The sequence below is a fragment of the Zingiber officinale genome, chromosome 6A (genome assembly GCF_018446385.1).
Source record: "Zingiber officinale cultivar Zhangliang chromosome 6A, Zo_v1.1, whole genome shotgun sequence".
Classification (NCBI taxonomy): Eukaryota; Viridiplantae; Streptophyta; class Magnoliopsida; order Zingiberales; family Zingiberaceae; genus Zingiber; species Zingiber officinale.
Genome location: NC_055997.1, coordinates 111,816,654 through 111,832,484, shown reverse-complemented (window position 1 = coordinate 111,832,484; position 15,831 = coordinate 111,816,654). Strand labels below are relative to the sequence as shown.

The 15,831-nt window shown below is 37.2% G+C and overlaps 1 protein-coding gene across 1 annotated transcript; it reads left to right on the top strand.

Annotated features, from left to right (window-relative positions):
* The first annotated feature begins 1,624 nt into the window (after positions 1 to 1,624).
* On the top strand, positions 1,625 to 14,673 carry LOC121997451. The gene is made up of 6 exons (XM_042551864.1): positions 1,625 to 2,165; positions 3,030 to 3,221; positions 10,522 to 10,761; positions 11,703 to 11,920; positions 13,245 to 13,499; positions 13,954 to 14,673. Exons 1-6 carry the CDS (start codon positions 1,679 to 1,681, stop codon positions 14,227 to 14,229), a joined length of 1,668 nt encoding a protein of 555 aa, XP_042407798.1. The 5' UTR covers positions 1,625 to 1,678; the 3' UTR covers positions 14,230 to 14,673.
* Positions 14,674 to 15,831: the final 1,158 nt, after the last annotated feature.

Here is a 15,831-nt window from a genome sequence, read left to right as displayed (position 1 = left end):
AACCAACAGCAATCACACGGGCAGTGATCCACACACGGCATGGGCAACCCCCCATGGCAGGGCCGTGTGAGGTGCAAGAATGGTGCCTTCCTCCTTTGCTTCGCTTGCAGATTTTCCATTGAACACGAAACATTCACCAAATTCGACTCCTGTGTACAGAAAATGCACAAAAAGCAGATCTCCAAACAAAAAGAGTAAATATGCTAAAAGGAAAGCTGGAAGTACGAAAATACGTAGATAAAGCATTTACAAAGTATGCGAATGTGCGTCAAAACATGCTAAACAAGTGTATACAATCTACGCACATCAGGTACTTTGCTCGGTCAGCCACTCGACCTAGTCAGTATGATCTGCTGCTCTGCCCACTCGACCGCATTACCCGATCAACCGATCTGTCCGGTTGGTCACTTGGTCTGATCTGCGACTCAACCGCCTTGCTCAATCGACTGCTCTGCACCACTCGGCCTGGTCAACTACTCTGCTGTACTGCCCGCTCAAAAGCTGCACCTGGTCGGGGCGGTCTTTACTACTCGACCTCTCATCCATGTGGACGTTGGGCCCACTTGGCCGATCTGCCAACTCTGTCTCTTGGTCCTCTCTGCTCGCTCGGCTGATTTGCTCGCTTGGTCGATCTATTAGCTTGGCTGATATGCCCGCTCGACCACTCTGCCTACTCGGCCTCGCTGCTCGTTCTGCCACTGTGCAATCTACACTCAACACGTGATAAAAATCAGTCTCCACTGGTAGTATGAGATTATCAATTAAGGTCATCTCGATAAATAAATATAATATAATTTAAATTTGATTAATTCTTTAAAATTGTTGATAAATTGTCCAACATTAAAAAATTGAGTAGTCCAATCTTAGATTTCGAAAACACAGTTAAAGATGTCCTGACTTTTAGCAGGGTATATATATTTTTTTTTCAGCACTTGCAAGTAACTTTTGACCACAAAGTGCAAGAGCATTAGATTCCTCTCTTAAGAGATAAGATTATAAAATAGTCACAACGGAAGCTGATGGAATAAGAACTTCGTAATTTTAGTGTTCCCAACATAAACATAAGGAATTCTTAATAATTTACAAACATAAGTACTGTACAGGCATAAGCTAAAACAATAACTTTAAACATTGTTTTAGGATTTTTGACATTATAAATAATCGACAAACTTAACATAGAGTTCAATTATGAAAATGTCAAAATATATTTAGTATCATAAAATTGTATATTTGATACATGCTAATGAATTTTCAGGTTTCATTAAATTAAATGTATTGTCAGACCTTTAAGTTTCATGAAGATGCTTGAAAATATAATCTAAAATCATCTTTCAAAGGATTTTTATATTAATTTAAAATTTTTAGGAGGTAGATGGAGACTTTTGATATGTTGTCCATTTTACGGTGTCCATCCTGCACCCATCTAGTGTGTTTTTTTTTTAATTATTATTTTTATTTAGGATTTAAAATTTAAGATATAATATTTAGGATTTTTAAAAAATATAGACTACGGGAGTACGGGCTTAGTAGATCAATATGGCTAACTATTTGTCCGGAGGGGTAAACAAAAGAGTCTTATAAATTTTAGGGAGAAAGATATAAAATTTCCTTCATTTTAATAGATAGGTGGCATATCCCGTGGAGCGATGCGATTGGAGTTATGCCACTGCTCCACTGAATGGGCGGCGAGATGTTGTCGGCGTACGGTGGCGGAGAGGTCGGTGCGACGATGACGTGGGAGGACGAGATGATGAGCCTGGTGGACGATGCTTGGTTCCGGTACCCGGACGATATGGGCGAGGCAGCCGCGGCGGCGTCGAGCGAGGAGAGGGATGCGATGGATCGATCTGACAGGACTTCTGCCAGTGAGTTCCACGAAACAAGCAAGGAGGAGGTTGTGGTTCTGTCCGAGACGCTGAGGGATCAGGTGGGTGGGTTCTTGAGGGCGACGGGGGAACTGGTGGCGGAGCTCAGCCGGGGATGTTGGGACATTATGCTACAGAGCCTCGCGGCGGCGCAGCACACCTTTGTCGGGAAGAAGATGAAAGGGAAATGCGTCTCGGCGTCGCGAAAGCTAGGGTTCTTGAATGCGTTCCTCCCCGAGGATCGGGATCCGACGCAGGCGTGGCCGGTCGTCATTTGCGTGTTTTCACTCTCGCTTATGGGTACCAATGCATCCAATCCAATTTATCACTTCGTTAACCTTTACAAAAATCATTAATATGATCACTGAAGCATTTACCTCGTATTACAGTATTAATCAAGAACTTTTCCTCTCAAAGTAGGAAACGAAAGACAAAAGCTCGCTGGTTTTTATTCCAGTGTTTTTATAAACTATAGAAGTTCGAATCATAAACGCATCTATGACATTATTACGCAATTATGCCCTATATGTGACTATAGTTTATTGTCAATTGATTCAATATTCCGTGTACATATATTTGTTAGTAAATACCTTCCCAAAACCTGATGGTTATGAAGTTGGTGGGAAATTACTTTGGCTGCAACTGGCAGGTAACTTTGTAGTTGGATTCCCTTTTTGTAAAAATCAAGTTATCATTCTATTTCCAAAGCTTCTATCTTTGGAAATGGAAAATCTAATACAGTTAACTTCACACAGAAAACTACACTGCAAAAAATTGCAGCAATTTTCTAAGTTGAATAAAATAGTGGTCATTTCCTCTATACTAGGAAGAATCCTATTTTGTGCGTGCCTAAGGATTCTCTTCTGGCTACAGTTTGTAATTAGGCTAAACTTTAACCTAAATAACATATTGTCATATTTTTGAATAAGCTTAAACCTAATGGTGTGAAAAATGACTAAAGTTTGGGCGTTGGCATACTTTTCTTAAACTATTTTCAAAATGTAATGGTGCAAAACTGAAAAATGATTCAATTTTTTTTTTTAAAGAAAAAAATTGTGTAGCATCATTACTTATATCCTGAATCTAGCAGAAAATTTCAAGCACATATAGTTGTATATAGACCAGAAAACAATAAGCTATCTTTTTTGTTTCATTCTTTTGCAGTGTTGATTGTAAGCAGTGGAAATGCATTCAGGTCTCAGCCGCAGAAAAAACTCTATGTAAGTCCTCCAAGTGCTAGCAGGATTCAACTTCCAGATGGACGTTATATTGCCTATCATGAACAAGGAGTTGCAGTTAAAGATGCTAGGTTCTCTGTGATGGTGCCACATTCTTTTCTTTCTTCTCGATTTGCAGGTGCATTGTGTTATTGTATCACCATCATTACTTTTTGTCAACCTTTTGAATTGATTATGATGGAAAAATTAAGTTGAGAAATCTCAACACAAAATATATGCATTCTATTCAATTTCTTAAGAAAGTATAAATTGGATAGACAGAAATTACGGAAACGTACCAGAATCCATAGTGTGCAGTCGTTTTTGGGCAAGATCTTCAATTTACAGATCTTCCTTAATATCCAGAGAGTTTTGTCGATGAGGAAACAAAACAAAAGTATATCATCTGCAAACTGGGACCATAACCCTTATTTATAGAAGCCTAACTTGCTTATTTCTAATTTGGCCCCTCAACAAATTAGAAATTGCACATGGTATCTGATCCGGCTGTAAGAATGGGGGGCCCACCCTCTGAAGGGTCCCAGCCTAAGGACGGATGGAAGGCTGGTCAAGCGGGTAATGGTCCGAGCGGAGCTAGAAATAACCCATCCATGGGCTTGGGTTTCCGACGCCAAGGCAGGAGGATCGAAGGGCCGAGCGGGATCCCGATCGGCTGGGACGGGTTGTCCGTTCGGCCAAGATAAGGCGAGGTACAAGGTGGCCGAGCGGCCTATCTTTCGGCTCGGGATATGGGATATCGGCAAAGGCGTGTCTGATGATTATGCCGTACACAAGTTTGCACGAGGGAGGATCTCGCCGTCACATCATGGAGAGGTTGATACAGTAGCGGTATGGCCTTATGGATGTCCTTCTGACAGACCCATACCTGGGCATGGTCGAAAGCAGGTGATTGCTTTGATTGGCGCGCTCAGGCTCTCTATATAAGGTCTCCATTTCTTCACCGGAGGTAGACGAGTCTTCTACTTAAAAGCCACTTCTTTGCTATTTCCTCGCCTGACTTGAGCGTCGGAGGGCCGTCGCCGGGACACCCCTCCCGGCTCGGTTTTGTTGCAGGTTCGCCGGAGCACCTGAGGATCTAGTAGGGAGCGCCACGTCCCCAGCGTTCGTTGACCCCTGGTTCGGACAGGATCAGTATCCACATTAATTTATTCATAACAATTAAACCCTTAAGTCATATTCTTTAATCATAAATTAGATCACATTAAACTATGACTTCTTTAATTGATGACATTAGACATTTATAATTACAATTATGGTCCCAAAATTCTAACAATCTCCCACTGGACCATATGTGTAAACTTATAAATGTTAATCTTAATGAGCTCATAACTTTTGTCATCATAGCTGTAGGGTTTCCTTAACAATCTCGTCCATTAATTATATAGACATAGGATCAATGTAGTGTTCGTTGTATCTTTCACAACTAAACCATCAATGGTCACATACATCAATATAATCAAATGACATAGATCAATTATGAATATGTGGCATGAAAATTACATGCAAGGTGATCTATTCATGTCAATTTTCAACTGGTCCTCCTTATAACTAAAGTGAGATCAAAACTTTAACTTAAGTTATACAAAGTGTAATGAAGTAAACATTAAACTTTATATCTGATCAGATAATCTCCAAATACATATGTTTCATTAACATAACCAAACATATAGAATAACAAACTCCCACTAGATCTAGATTTCACAAATGAATAACACCCATATGAGTGGTATGCTCATAGAAACATTGGGTGGTAAACCCTTTGTAAGAAGATCTACTATCATGGAGTTTGTGCATGTGTTCTATCGAAATCTGTCCACTTTACTCTTTCTTTTCAACAAGGAACTTGATATCGATGTGCTTGATTTTGTCGAGCCCTATTGTTGTTAGAATATAATACTGGTGACCGATTGTCACAAAATAACTTCAGTGGTCTTTCAACCTTCAACAATGCGTAGTCCTGTGACAAAATTTTGCAGCCATATCCATGATTAGATGCCTCATAACATGCTATAAACTTATCTGCCATGATGGAAGAAGCTACAAGAGCCTGTTTGGCACTTCTCCAAGAGATAGCACCTCCAGCAAGGAGATAAACATAGCTCAATGTAGATCTCATGCTATCTTGGCATCCCTCAAAATCGGAGTCAATATAACCAATGATCTCAAGCTGATCCAACCTCTTATATGTGAGCATGTAATCACTAGTTCTCTTTAAATATCTCATTACCCTCTTTGCTGCTTTCCAATGATTCATTCCTGGGTTGCTTAAATATCTGCCCAATACTCCAACAATGTACGCAATATCTGGACGCGTACAAACTTGAGCATACATAAGACTTCCTACAGCTGAAGCATAAGGAATCTTTTGCATTTCTTGAGTCTCGAGGCTTCCTTTAGGGCATTGTTTAAGACTAAACTTGTCTCCTTTAGCGACTGGGGTATTACCTGGTTTGCAATCTTGCATGCCAAATCTTTTAAGCACTTTATCGATATAGTTCTTTTGCAATAATCCAAGAATACCTCGAGAACGATCTCGATGTATTTGGATTCCTAATACAAAAGATGCGTTACCAAGATCTTTCATTTCAAAATATCTAGATAGAAATCTCTTGGTATCATTTAACATACCTATATCGTTTGTGGCAAGCAAAATGTCATCAACATATAGAACCAGGAAGATATGCTTACTCCCACTGAACTTATGATACACACAATCATCTACCACATTTACCTCAAAACCAAATGAGATGATTATTTGATGAAATTTATGGTACCATTGACGAGATGCTTGTTTTAACCCATAGATGGACTTCTTAAGTTTGCAAACTATACTCTTTGGATCTCCTAATACAAAGTATTCTGGTTGCACCATATAGATTGTTTCCTCAATGTCTCCATTGAGAAAGGCTGTCTTGACATCCATCTGATGGAGTTCCATATCGAAGTGTGCAACAAGTGTCATGATTGTCCTTAAAGAGTCCTTCGTTGAAACTGGAGAAAAGGCCTCTTTAAAGTCAATCCCATATTTCTGAGTATAGCCTTTAGCTACAAGACGTGTCTTATACCTTTCCACATTACCATTTGAATCCCGTTTGGTTTTAAAAATCCACTTACAACCAATGGGTTTCTTCTGGTAATAGGACAAGTTCCCAAACATTATTGTCTTGCATTGACTTATACTCTTCATTCATTGCCTCAATCCACTTTTGAGAATTTGAATCTTGCATGGCTTGACGAAAGTTGATTGGATCATCCTCCGCCATACCATCATTTTCCTCATGTTCTTGAAGTAGTACTATGTAATCATCCGAAATAGCACTCCTCCTTTCTCTAGTGGATCTTCGTAAAGGCACTAGTTCTACACACACTGGTTCTTGAGGTTGTTGAGTTTGTTCTTCTGGGAGTTGATTAACAATGTCTTGTTGTTCTGGTATTGCATCCTGATCACTGACAGGAATAAAATCCTGATCATTATTAGAAGCAATCATAGGAATATAAACCATTTCCTCTTGAAGAGTAGTGGGAATACATTCCTCCTCAAAGACAAGGTCAGTTACTTTATTCTTCCCCCCAAACTCAATATCCTCAAAGAACGTTGCAGTTCCCGTCTCAAAGATGGTCTTTACTTTGGGATCATAAAACTTGTAGCCCCGTGATCGCTCAGAATATCCAATAAAGTAGCTACTTAGAGTTCTGGAGTCCAGTTTCTTTTCATGTGGCCTATACGGTCTAGCCTCAGCTGGACATCCCCAAATATGAAAATGTTTGAAACTTGGCTTTCGCCTTGTCCAAAGCTCAAAAGGTGTTTTAGTAGCTGCTTTAGTGGGTACTCGATTTAGAATGTAAGTTGCTGTCTTTAATGCTTCTCCCCAGAGTGACATTGGTAAGGTTGAATGACTAATCATACTCCTTACCATATCCTTAAGAGTTCTATTACGTCGTTCAGCTACACCATTCATGCTTGGTGAGCCTGGCATGGTGTACTGTGGGACGATTCCACACTCCTCTAGGTATTGAGCAAAAGGTCCTAGACGTTGCTCACCTGAACCGTCATATCTACCGTAGTATTCACCACCACGATCAGATCTGACTTTTTTAATTCTTTTGTTTAGTTAGTTCTCAACTTCAACTTTAAATGATTTGAAAACGTCCAATGTTTGAGCCTTCTCATAAATAAGAAATAGGTATGCATATCGAGAATAATCATCAATGAATGATACAAAATATTGTTGACCATTCCAAGAAGGTGTTGGAAATGGTCCACAAACATCTGTATGTATCAATTCCAATACTTCTGTAGCTCTATATGCACCCTCTTTCTTTCTTTTGGTCTGTTTGCCTTTAATGCATTCAACACAAACATTTAGGTCTGAAAAATCAATGGAGTGTAAAATTCCATCTGATACAAGTCTTTCAACTCTTTCTAGAGATGTGTCCTAAACGTTTGTGCCATAAGGCACCTGAATTTTCATTATTAATTTACGCTTAGTACCATGTGATTCCACATTCAGGGTTTCAATATAAGAAGTATCTATATCAAGCATATATAGATTGTCATAAATTATAAGTGAACCGGTTCCAACAACAGTAGAATTAATAGATAAACTAAATTGACCATTTCCAAATGAACAACAATAACCTAATTTGTCCAAATTAGAAACAGAAACCAAATTCCGTCTAAATGACGGTACAACAAAAGTATCTATTAAGTCTAAATAGTAACCAGTGCTTAATAACAATCTAAAATGCCCTATTGCTTCCACCTCAACCGACTTGCCATCACCCACATAAATGCATCTTTCAGCATCAATTGACTTTCGGTAGCTCAGGCAACCCTGCATTGTAACACTGATGTTAGTAGTAGCACCAGAGTCTAACCACCAAGTGTTTCTAGGTACTGAAGCTAAATTTACTTCAGAACAGACCAAATTTAAAAATGTACCCTTTTTCGCACGCCAAGCATGGTACTTAGGACATTCTTTCTTGACATGATTAGGCTTGTTACAGAAGAAACAACCTTTCTTGTCAATATCCTGCTTTCGTTTCTTCACATAAGGACCTTTAGTAGCCTCATTCTTTCTTTTGTTGCCCTTATCTTTAGGGGTGCTTGCCAAATAGGCACTTTCAGCCTTGATTTGCTTTAACCTCTCTTCCTCTTGAACACAGTATGAAATGAGCTCATTAAGAGTCCATTTCTCCCTTTGACAATTATAATTAATTTGGAACTGACTAAACTGGTTCGGAAGAGAAATAAGCACTAAATGCACAAGCATGTCATCCGACAATTCAAGATTAAGTGCCTTCAACTTCGATGCAAGGTTGGACATTTCCATGATATATTCTCGAATATTTCCCTTGCCTTTATACTTCATGGAAATCAAGCTCTTCAGAATTGTGCTTGTTTCCGCCTTATCGCTTTTAGCAAAGCGCTTTTCAATCTCATTGAGATATTCCTTAGCTTTGGTGACACTATTAGACACCGTGCCCTTAAAAGCCTCAGGTATGCCGCGCTTGATGATCATAAGACTCATGCGGTTAGAGCGATCCCACTTCTCATATTTAGCTCTCTGTTCAGAGGAACTAGTATCTGTAGGAGCAGTGGGTTGCTCTGTCCTAAGCGCAAGATCCAGATCCATGCAGCCAAGAACAATTAGAATGTTCTCCTTCCAATCCTTAAAATTTATACCATTAAGGATCGGCACTGAACTTAAGTTAGCAGAAATAGTAGCAACATTTGCTGAAAAGAGAACACAAGAATTAAACATAAATAACATGCTCATTTTGAATTAATTAAAAACAATGGCAAATCTCATCTAAAGATACCTAGTGCAACAACAATATCAAGTCTTTGGACAGTAATATTATTTGCAAGTGGTACTCTTTTCTGTAATAATCAAACACTAACAATAATGCATGACAAATAATAAACCTATCTTTGGATTGATTTATTATATGCATGAACCAAAGAAATCCTTATAATTGTTACGTGTTTATTATCACAAGTAAATGTATAATTTGTTAAGTATAAATCTTCCTTTGGGCCGATTAATACTCATAGAAATATACACATTTACACTTTATTTAATACCTCAATAATATCTCAATATTTCAAATAGAATTAAATTCAAATAATAGAGGTCACTTTGGCAACATATAATTCGAATTTAATTTAATTTAAAATAATAGATATTAATAGAATCCATACAATCCAATTAAAATTTAATTTTATAAACAATTTAGTTAAATTATTTTATCCAAATAATTAAACTTAATGGAGTATCATTAAAGGGAATAAAATAAAGATAATTTAATAAAATATCCCCTAACTGTTACTTTTTTTTTAATTAAGTAAATAAATTATTTATTTACTCAATTAAATGCATGTATAGAATTGATTTAAAAATTAATGATCGTGGCCATGCACGACAAACCACCACCAAAACGTGGCATTCACAACAGAACGTGAAAACTGGACGTGGCCACGCACGAAACCACCCACGTTATTTTCTGAATTGGTGCAAAAAACACCCACTGTTCATCGTTGTCAAAACCGACGCACGATTTCTGAAATTTCGATTCACCGCAGTGCCGTCCCTTCCGCCGAACCACCATCAAACGACAGCAGCCCATAAGGGAGCGAAAACGACGGCATACCGTAGCAGTCAGTCGCCGATCCTTTCCAATATTAGAACGCCGGTCACCCTTGTCGTCGGCGTCTGCTTGTGCAGAAACAGCGAGAGGCAGCCAACTCACTGTAGGAATTTTTATTTATTTTTCTCTGCCAGTTGTGACACTGTTCATAGTGTTCGGCGTGGGAGCAAGTGACGAAAAATTGCGATGATAAAATAAAATCGCAATCGAAACAAAATCGAAATTATACAAAGATAAAACTTTGTACCCAGAATAAAAAAGTTTTCCTAAGAAATTGAAATAGAAGGCTCTGATACCAATTGATGGAAAAATTAAGTTGAGAAGTCTCAACACAAAATATATGCATTCTATTCAATTTCTTAAGAAAGTATAAACTGGATAGACAGAAATTACGGAAACGTACCAGAATCCATAGTGTGCAGTCGTTTTTGGGCAAGATCTTCAATTTACAGATCTTCCTTAATATCCAGAGAGTTTTGTCGATGAGGAAACAAAACAAAAGTATATCATCTGCAAACTGGGACCATAACCCTTATTTATAGAAGCCTAACTTGCTTATTTCTAATTTGGCCCCTCAACAAATTAGAAATTGCACATGGTATTCACATTAATTTATTCATAACAATTAAACCCTTAAGTCATATTCTTTAATCATAAATTAGATCACATTAAACTATGACTTCTTTAATTGATGACATTAGACATTTATAATTACAATTATGGTCCCAAAATTCTAACAAATTAAGATTCTGTTCTCTCTTGTATAGGAATACCTGGTATTAGTACATCCCTTTTGGAGGAGTATGGTGTTAGGCTGATTACATATGACCTACCAGGATTTGGTGAGAGTGATCCTCATCCAGGCAGAAATCTGACCTCATCAGCTCTGGATATGCATCAAGTAGCAAATGCTCTTGGAGTTGTTGACAAGTTCTGGGTGGTAGGGCTCTCAAGTGGAGGATTGCATGCATGGGCTGCTCTTCGTTATATTCCCGATCAAATTGCAGGTACTCTTGTGAAGATTACTTTGCTTATTCACAGTGAACCATGAAATTTACTCAAGTTAAGAGATTATACTTGTAATTTGTTACCGTGCTTAAGTTGCTATAGCTTCAGTCTTAGTTTCTCTGATACTGCTTTCCCCTGAACAAAAAATCAAATAATCTAACGTTATTTAGCATTATTAAACTAGAAATTATTGACTAATTTAATAGCATTTTAATACCTCAATCTTTTGCATATAAGCTGATTTTCTGTACATCTTAATAATAAATAATATGGTACCTGTTGTGCTGCAGTATGAATAAAATTTTTAGTTTTAATTCCTAAGGATCATACAGTATTTGTCAGTGGATACAAGGAGGGAATTGGATATATTTCCAATCAAATATCCTAAGATATTGGAGATTGGTTCCTAATGATATGCAGATTGCAGAATTTACACTACAAATATGATGATATGGGCAAGTTTCTCCAATGAAAACAAATTATGATATCTTATCAATATCTCATAAGCTGATAAGCTATCCAATTTGATAAAATCTATGCCCTATCGTCGCATATCATCAGTAAGCATCTATTCAGTACCTTTACAACAATGTCATAACTTATAAAAATAGGAAGATATACAACAACTCATATAGCTTCATCTGCATAGTCTCTAGTCCAATTGGGATTCTTTGTAAGATTTTCTATGCATACATGGGAAGTATAGTGCTAGTTTGTTTATTATGTTGGTTATTTATTGTGAAGAATAACTAGGTTTTACCCATACTCACTGTATAGTGCTAGTTCATTTATTATGTTGATTATTTATTGCAAAGAATAGCTAGGTTTTACACATACTCACTGAACTTTTTCTTCTTAAATATTTTATTTATATCATTCTCATTGTCTGCTTGTCTTTCTGTAATTTGAGTATCTGCTCTGCCACACACTTTGCTTCCAGGTGCTGCCATGTTTGCTCCTATTGTTAATCCATATGATTCCAGTATGAACAAGGCAGAGAGACGGAGAACATGGGAGAATTGGACATCTAAGAGAAGATTGATGTTTATATTAGCTCGGAGGTTTCCTTCTCTTCTCCCATATTTTTACCGTAGAAGCTTTTTATCTGGAAGGTTAGGCCAACCTGAGAAGTGGTTATCATTGTCTTTAGGGGAAAAGGTATTGCAAACTCGATCATATCCTTCCTGAAATGTGTGCTCTCTCAAACATAGTTTATCCTGAGTGTTTCAGTACCTACTTTGTATCAACTTTGAAACATTTCCCAGAGTTTTGGTTTGTGAATAAGTGATTGCCTGAGAATCAGTATGCATGTGTAAGTTCCTGCTAAATGAATTCTATTGAACTCATGGTTCTCTGCTCTACAATCAGGCACTAATGGTAGGAGAATAGCAGTTACGTATCTTGAAGGAGAAATGGAATTCTGACTGAAGGCAGTTTATATTTTTGTTTGTACAAATTTTTTTCCAACTATTTGGCTCCAGGGTTTTGTGAGTCTACTTTGGCAACATCTGTTGGTAATGTGTCTTCTAAACTAAATTAGTTGCAGTGTCGATTGATTTTCTGAAATGTCCCATACTTGTGCCTTGAGTGGACTAATGGAGTGGCTCATATGATCTTGAGGTTCTGATTGATTAACTCATGATTTTTGACCTCATATCGGCATATCATTTGCATGATAGAAATATGTATATCCACATGAAAATGAAATTTGCCTTATATTTCTATCCAGTAGAAATAAAAGCATCTTGAGTAATTGGACTCAACAGCAGTGGTGAAGAAGAAAGCTTCCAGATTTTATGGTCGCTTGGATTCCTAATGATAGGCATTTTGAGTTTGTATGTCTCAGTTTATATGCTCAGATTCTCAACCTTTCTTTTCAGTTAATGATATTTCAATCATGGCTGTTGATCAAGATGAGGTGACCTCAACTTCTTTTGTTCTTCAATGCAAAAAATAAATGTATAATTGTTTTCTTAAATTACTTCATCTTTTTTTCCACAAGGGAAGTGGATAAAGTTATAGAAGATTTCTTTCTCAAGTCTGTAGCTTCATTTTTCTTAATATTACATCATTTTCCAGTGAGATCACAAATTAGGAATCAAGTGATCAGTAGTTACAGTTGAAACTATATTTTATAAGGTGTAAGATTTAGGAAACAATGGAATATTCTATTCAACTAGGACATAAATACTTTGCAGATTGGAACTGTGGTCTTGAGTCTGACAGCTTGGCAACTCAACCTGAACAAAGTTGTCCAATCTTGCTAAACTTGGAGTTAATCTTAACCTGGCTTTGCTCTCCCAAAACTAAAAAGGTTGTAGTAATCTCTTTTAGCAATTTCTCTGCAGCCCATAATTGCCATAGAACATGCATCTTGGAGATCATTCGTCAATAATTTCTTGAAATGTAATTTCTTCTGAATGAATTTCACTTACCAAAGAAAAGTTTCTCAAGTCTATAATGATGTGTTTTGTTTTTGTAGGACAAATCCTTACTGGAAGAACCAAAATTGAGTGAGTTCTGGGTGAAAAATGTGGCTGAATCTGTTCGTCAAGGAGAGAGTAAACCTTTTGTAGAGGAGGCAGTGCTACAAGTATCAAATTGGGGTTTCACACTTGCAGACCTTCAAGTGCAAAAACAGCCAGAACGAAAGTGTTTCTTGCCATGGCTCAGATCACTCTACCAAAAGCCTGAACTTAAGCGGACAGGCTTTCTTGGACCAATACACATCTGGCAGGTTTGTTTCTTTTCAATCTTCTTGCCGTTCGTCACTAACTATTCTTTGCATGTGATAGATTGAACAAAACCTCTTCTCTCTGTTTTTCTTTTTCTGCCTACATAGCAACTTGTAGAATATCAATTGAAGTTAACCTTCAATTTCCTCAAGCTCATATATTTCTATTTGGTGTTGATCCAATCGTAGTGTATTTCTTCTATGCTACTAGAGTCCACAAGTTAATTCGATTCACTTCATTTGTTTCTGTCTGCAATTAGACATTTTGTTTGGAGGAATTCGAATTCCAGATGTCGTATTTCCTTTCCCACTGCTTGTTTGCGATGGATTTTTCTCATAGTTTGTCTGTCCCCGTCCTTCAGCTAACTCCTTCCCTTCATCAAATTCCATGAAGACTTACTCCCCAAAAGAAACTTGCGCCACGATAGTCTGTTCCTAACTGCGCATTTCATTGCAGGGAATGGATGACAATGTGGTTCCTCCTTCCATGATTGTCTTCATCAAAAGAATGGTACCAGGTGCTACAATACACAAGTTGCCTAATGAAGGTCATTTCTCCTATTTCTGGTTTTGTGATGTCTGCCACAGGCAGATATTCTCCACTCTATTTGGTGTTTCTAAAGGGCCTTTAGGAAATGTTTCGAAGGCAGAAAACTCTGAAGGTTATAATGAAGAACTCACATCTGATACTAATGCTGAAAAAGAGAGACTGGAGGAGGTTACTCTGGACTAAGCCATCTGATTTGTGTTCTTCCTAAATCGGTTTTCTGGATGCGGGTACCAAAAATTATTTGCTGGTGTCTTCATCTCAATTATAGTACTGAGGATCAATAGTTCTTCAAGCTAGAGCACTATATATCATACCCAGATCATATCGGGGTTTCTTGGTTCACAACATAGCCTTTTCAAAATGTAATGACAAAAGTTTTAGATGGTCTGATTTTTTGTCGCCAAGAGGCTCCATTTTGTGCTGCTGTTTTTTCTGAATGGCACAACGCACTAGTTCAAGTTTTCACAGATTGTTTGCTGGCTCTAGCGAATGTCGAGTGGCAATGTTTGACCCTTTGTCGAAGATTCTGTAGCTGTTGTAACTCAATTTGGTAAACTTCTCTGCCCTTTTTGGTGTTAGATTGTGTTAAATTTCAAATTTCTATAGCAGGGGAATTGGTAGAAGTTATAGGCAATAGTTACTTTGTGACTGCTTCTCAAGTAGTAATTTGTTCTCCATGCATTTCCAGAATTATTCGAGTGATCATCATCAAGTCATGTACATTTCAACTAATCGAGGTCAGATTTTAGCGTGTGACATCAATTCCTTTGTTTTATTTTTATTTTTATTTTAAAGTTTCATGTGCATTAACCACCATGACAATCTGATCTCAAAGCTACTGCCATGGTTCCACATTTTTCTTTTAAAAAAATCATAGTTCTTTTATTGTGCCAAACACTTAGAACATGGAACAAAAAAAATGAAGTTGGCATCTTGTAGGGAACTAGAGCATTAAACACACAGAAAGTGCAGTAGAAAAACTAGTTCCTTTTCAGAAGATCCATGCGAAGGAAAATCACATATTAAGTTTCATGAAGAGAGTTATATCTTTGGTGCGTGAACACGAACTCTCGACAGCTAGGATCTTAGTATGATCATGTGTTCGTGTCTCTTTCGGTATTCACACGAACAAGTCTTTCATCCGTCTCATGAACTCATGAAGTGGAGAAGAAACTCAACTAAAAGTTGTGTTAGCAACCTCTTGTAGATTTCGGCCAAGAGTGGAAGAAGGAAGAAAAGAGTAATTGCCTTAATTGACTCATTAAAATGAATCAAAATTTCTTTTGTACTCATTTATGAAATTGTCTTAATGTTAATTGCCTTAATTGACATTAATATTTATTTACATCCAATGCATGATCAATTTGAAATTGACCACTCTTTTTCTCTTCATCTAATACATGATCAATTCTAAATTGAATACTACTCTTCCTTGATGAATTCAAATTCATAAGTCACTCAATGAGTGTAACTCATTAATTATTAAAAATCTGAATTGGCTCAATGAGTCCAATTTGAATTGGACTTAATCTGATAGTTATATCCAATTGAATCTAACTCAATGAGTTTAATTCGGATTAGATTTAATCTAATGATCCATCACATGAACCTATATCCAAATCAACTTATTTTTTTTGTGTGATCGAATAGGTTCTCATAACGTTGGCAATGTCTTTAAAATTATTTTAGAAACATAAACAATGAGTGACATCTAGCAAGACATCATTGCTACATAAGTGACGAGAATGTCGAGATCTGACCTAACATTTCTGTGTCTATTATCTT

What these genes read in the sequence shown, in the direction of transcription:
- LOC121997451 (XM_042551864.1), top strand. Translation starts at nt 1,679, where the DNA reads ATGGGCGGCGAGATGTTGTCGGCGTACGGTGGCGGAGAGGTCGGTGCG. An exon ending in GTTTTCACTCTCGCTTATGG is followed by an intron (nt 2,166 to 3,029) that starts GTACCAATGCAT and finishes ATTCTTTTGCAG; the next exon opens with TGTTGATTGTAAGCAGTGGA. An exon ending in GACCAATACACATCTGGCAG is followed by an intron (nt 13,500 to 13,953) that starts GTTTGTTTCTTT and finishes ATTTCATTGCAG; the next exon opens with GGAATGGATGACAATGTGGT.